Source organism: Haematobia irritans, chromosome 3 (assembly GCF_050003625.1).
Source record: "Haematobia irritans isolate KBUSLIRL chromosome 3, ASM5000362v1, whole genome shotgun sequence".
In the NCBI taxonomy this organism is placed as follows: domain Eukaryota; kingdom Metazoa; phylum Arthropoda; class Insecta; order Diptera; family Muscidae; genus Haematobia; species Haematobia irritans.
The window spans coordinates 112,517,242-112,522,148 of record NC_134399.1 but is presented as its reverse complement, the minus strand read 5'-3'; the positions used below and the strand labels follow the sequence as shown (position 1 = coordinate 112,522,148).

The 4,907-nt window shown below is 39.8% G+C and overlaps 1 protein-coding gene across 1 annotated transcript; it reads left to right on the top strand.

The window, feature by feature from the left end:
• Positions 1 to 1,110: 1,110 nt before the first annotated feature.
• On the top strand, positions 1,111 to 4,152 carry LOC142231146 (uncharacterized). Its single transcript, XM_075301765.1, has one exon. The coding sequence runs from the start codon at positions 1,111 to 1,113 to the stop codon at positions 4,150 to 4,152; it is 3,042 nt and encodes a 1,013-aa protein (XP_075157880.1).
• Positions 4,153 to 4,907: the final 755 nt, after the last annotated feature.

Below are 4,907 nucleotides of genomic sequence, written 5' to 3'. Positions count from 1 at the left end.
GAAGTTTTTCATATAAAAATTTCATTTTTTTTAGGTTTTGGGTGGATTTTTCAATTTTTTGGGGGTGGTCACGAATTAAAGTCCTTTTCGCTATAAGACCCATATTTAAGGAGATATGGGCAAAAGAAGATTTTCATATAAAAATTTCAATTTTTTTAGGTTTTGGGTGGATTTTTCAATTTTTTGGGGGTGGTCACGAATTAAAGTCCTTTTCGCTCTAGGACGCATATTTAAGGAGATATGGGCAAAAGAAGTTTTTCATATAAAAATTTCATTTTTTTTAGGTTTTGGGTGGATTTTTCAATTTTTTGGGGTGGTCACGAATTAAAGTCCTTTTCGCTCTAGGACGCATATTTAAGGAGATATGGGCAAAAGAAGTTTTTCATATAAAAACTTCAATTTTTTTAGGTTTTGGGTGGATTTTTCAATTTTTTGGAGTGGTCACGAATTATAGTCCTTTTCGGTCTAGGACGCTTAGTTTAGGAGATATGGGTGTTTATTGTAGTTTTTCACCTTTTTAATTTTTGTACAAATGAATTCTTGAAATTGAATTATATCTCCACTTAGTTGTAAGTTGCAACTTGAATTAATTGAATTAGTGAATTATCCTATGAATATGAATACAACCATGAGTTGTAAAATTGTAAATGAAATCCAAACCAGTATTTGTATCAATAAGTGGCAACACATTTTTTTATTCCGTTTTGAGCCGAGGTGACTTGGCAAAAAACATTGCTATATACCTTCTTCTTTTCTCACAACTCGCTGTAAGCACACCTCATCTCATTCCACCTCAATTGAATAAATGTAAGTTAATAAGAAAATCCCTCTTGGTTTTTGCACTGGTGTTTGTGGTAAGGGTTACCACGTAAGTATTCTTTTCTCTACTGCGCCTTCTCTGGCAAGAGCCTAAGCTCATCCTCATTCCCTTTTACACGGTGGTGTAACTATTCGCATTGCTCGAACTTAAGTTCAGCACTTGGCCTGAAGCCAGTAAAATTCTAACTTCTCGGGAATAGAACTTAAGTTCCAGATCTTATCAGATTTTAATTCCTGTGGTAACGAGTAGAAAAGACATGGTCCTTCGAGCCGGATCTGAACCAGCGACCTATGGACCTATGGATAGAAAAGACATGGTCCTTCGAACCGGATGAGCCCTCGTCAAAAGAGATTCACGACGAGGGCTCATATAAATCATTTTATTTACCACATCACGCGGTTCTTAGACCCCAGAGTCAAAGTACAAAGGTGCGTGTAGTTTTTAATGCTTCGAAAAGAACGGATTCGGGGAAATCACTTAATGATGTTTTGCATATAGGCCCTACGCTTCAATCTGACCTAATGACGTTAATTTTACGGTGGCGTCTCTACAAATATGTCTTTACTGGCGACATCGAAAAAATGTATCGTCAAATTTTAGTACACTCTGATGACATAGACTATCAAAGATTACTCTTCCGACAATCCCCTACTGGTACCATCACTGATTTCGCTTTGAAAACTGTAACATTTGGAGTAAATTGTGCTCCTTATTTGGCCATTAGAACCCTTATGCAACTGGCCGACGACTCATCGAGTGAATTTCCATACGCCGCTCATATTATCAGAAATGAAACTTATGTTGACGACGTTTTATCGGGAGCTCATGATTCGGCAACAGCTGTTCAAGCTCTTACTCAATTGGTTTCGATGCTTAAGTCTGGAGGATTCCCATTTAAAAAGATAACATCAAACCATTTTCCTATTCTCGAATCCGTACCCATCGAAAATGTTTTAAACTCAAAATTTCTTAAATTCCATGAGGCCAGTGATACAAAAGCCCTTGGCATACAATGGAATGCTGTAGATGATATGTTCTCCTATCGACTTGATCCACCTGAAATATCGCAGAGCATGACAAAACGCAAAATTCTCTCAAGTGTCTCGAAGCTTTTCGACCCAGCAGGATGGCTCTCTCCCATTATTATCACAGCGAAAATTTTACTACAACAATTATGGCTTGAAGGTACGAATTGGGACGATCCTATTCGACCTGAGTTACTAAATAAATGGAGTCAGTTTGTACAAAATTTAAATAAAATTTCGCGTATCTCTATACCACGATGGGTGACATATTCCCCACTTCGTCGCACTCAACTTCACGGATTTTGCGATGCTTCTGAGAAAGCATATTGTGCAGTAATTTACATTAGAATTGATAATGGCGATTCTATTCAAGCACACTTAGTGGTATCAAAGACCAAGGTTGCCCCTATTGACCCAATTAGTCTTCCACGTTTGGAACTTTCTGGCGCGGTTCTATTATCCCAACTTGCCAAACACGTTATAACCCAATTATCTCTTCAGAATACTGAGCTTCATCTGTGGTCGGATTCCTCAATCACTTTAGGCTGGTTAGCGAAACCGCCATGTACTTGGAAAACATATGTTGCAAATCGCGTAGCCAAAATCATAAGAAACGTCGGTAACTGTCCCTGGAGACATGTGCGATCTAGCGACAATCCCGCGGATCTCGGCTCCCGAGGGTGCACACCGGGAAATTTGGTAGATAATATGCTATGGTGGCACGGTCCCGAGTGGTTGCGAAAACCACTAGAAAACTGGCCAAAATCTCTCCTAGCGGACGAGGATCTTCCAGAGGTTCGGAGAATCGAATCGTTTCATATTTCGGCGATTGACGATGACATTTTAAAAAGATTTTCACGATGGGATAAAGCTATAAGAGTTATTGCATACGTCTTTCGATTTTATGAGGGGTTAAAGAAAAATACTCGTCCTAATTCGACACAAATATCCAAATCTGAGTTTCTTAGAGTGAAAAATTTGATTATTCGTTTAACGCAGAAAAACCATTACCCTAAGGAATATGGTTTACTCAATGCATCACGATTTGTTCACAAAAAAAGCGCTCTATATACTTTAAATCCCTTCGTGGATGACCAAGGACTTTTTCGAACTAATGGTCGAATTGCCAACTCCAATCTTCCATATAATGAAAGACACCCCATTGTAATCCCAACGACATCACATTATTGCACATTACTCCTAAACTTTATCCACGAATTTTTATTGCATGCTGAAAATAATCTTATGCTACGGACTATTCGCGAGGAATACTATATATCCAGACTTCGCTCAGCTATTAAGAAATGTATACGAAACTGTAAAATATGTCTAATTTACAAGCAGAAAGTTCAAAATCAAATTATGGCAGCTCTGCCCACAGAGCGAAGCACATTTTCTCTACCCTTCTCTTACACTGGTATCGATTTCGCTGGGCCCTTCTCTATTAAAACATCAACTACTCGACAAGCCCCCTATCAAAAGGGTTATGTGTGCGTTTTCGTCTGTTTCAGTACAAAGGCTATACACTTAGAATTGTGCTCAAACTTATCTTCGGACTCATTCCTGGCAGCTTTCACTCGTTTTGTTGGAAGGAGAGGACTTCCACAGAAAATTATGTCGGATAATGGCACCAATTTTGTAGGAGCCGAAAGATCACTACGTTATGAGTTTTCCCAATTCATGAAAGAGGCTGCAAATGACATCAGTGCTAAATATACACCTCATGGCTTCCAGTGGTCATTCATACCCCCGAATGCTCCACATATGGGAGGTTTATGGGAAGCAGGTGTAAAATCGTTCAAAACACACTTCAAAAAAGTAGCCCAAAACAATAAATATACTTTCGAAGAATTCGTCACTCTTTTGGTTCGAATCGAAGCAGTTCTAAATTCCCGTCCATTATCTCCTATCACAGATGATTCATCAGAGCTGTTGGCTCTAACGCCAGGACATTTCTTAAGAGGTGCGCCACTTGTGGCATTTCCTGAAGTTACGTCGGATAATTTGTCTCTAACAGATCGATGGGAACGTCTAAAGGTCCAACAGCATCAGTTCGCTAGACGCTGGAAAGATGAATACTTGAAGGAATTACAGAAACGATATAAGTGGCATACCCCCAAAGCAAATTTGAGTATTGGTCAACTAGTGGTGGTCAAAGATGATCAACTTCCACCTTGTGAATGGCGACTGGGACGAATCACGAAAACTCACCAAAGCAACGATGGTCTTGTTCGCATAGTTGATATACGTACAACCAAAGGGACAATAACTCGCGATATTACGAAATTATGCCCCCTTTTTCTCTGAATCTCAACTCCGCTCTTAACATTATTACAATTTCGCTCTTCTAATTTTAAGATGTCACTTCCCGCCAACTTCTGAGCAACTTGTATTTAGGGAGGATCATCCCAATAGAGTAATAGATTCTTATATCCTTTTTCTTGTTTGTTCGTTCTTCACAGGGCTCCTACTAACGTACATCAATGTCTCGTTTGTGAGGGATACCATTCTCTCCGCTTTTGTAGGAAATTTCTTCAAATGGATGTTGGCCAAAGACGTAGAGAAGCTACACGAAAGAGTTACTGCATCAACTGCCTTGCTAGGTCGCATCGCACATACGAGTGCACGTCCGAAACCGTTTGTCGTAAATGCGGAAAGGAGCACCACACACTGCTTCATGTAGCTGACCTTCCCCGGGTTACGTTGAAGGACATTGAAAGAGGACGAGTGAGTTCAGACGTGCGTCATTTAATTAACAGCCGACGTGTGCAAGAGAATCGATTGAGAGAGGCAATTGACCGTCAACGCAGACGAGACAGGAGACAAGAACGAAGCCGCAGAAGCAATCTCCGAGAAGGAAATCGCACTACTCGATTATCTCGTCAACAGATTTTACAAACAGCCATGGAAGCTTTGCAACGCCTAAAGGAAGCCCTGGACGAGTGACATGTTGGCCTTCTTGGCCAAGGCCGGGAGGATGTTTATTGTAGTTTTTCACCTTTTTAATTTTTGTACAAATGAATTCTTGAAATTGAATTATATCTCCACTTAGTTGTAAGTTG

Coding starts and splice junctions, on each gene's coding strand:
- LOC142231146 (XM_075301765.1), top strand. CDS start 1,111: ATGGACCTATGGATAGAAAAGACATGGTCCTTCGAACCGGATGAGCCC.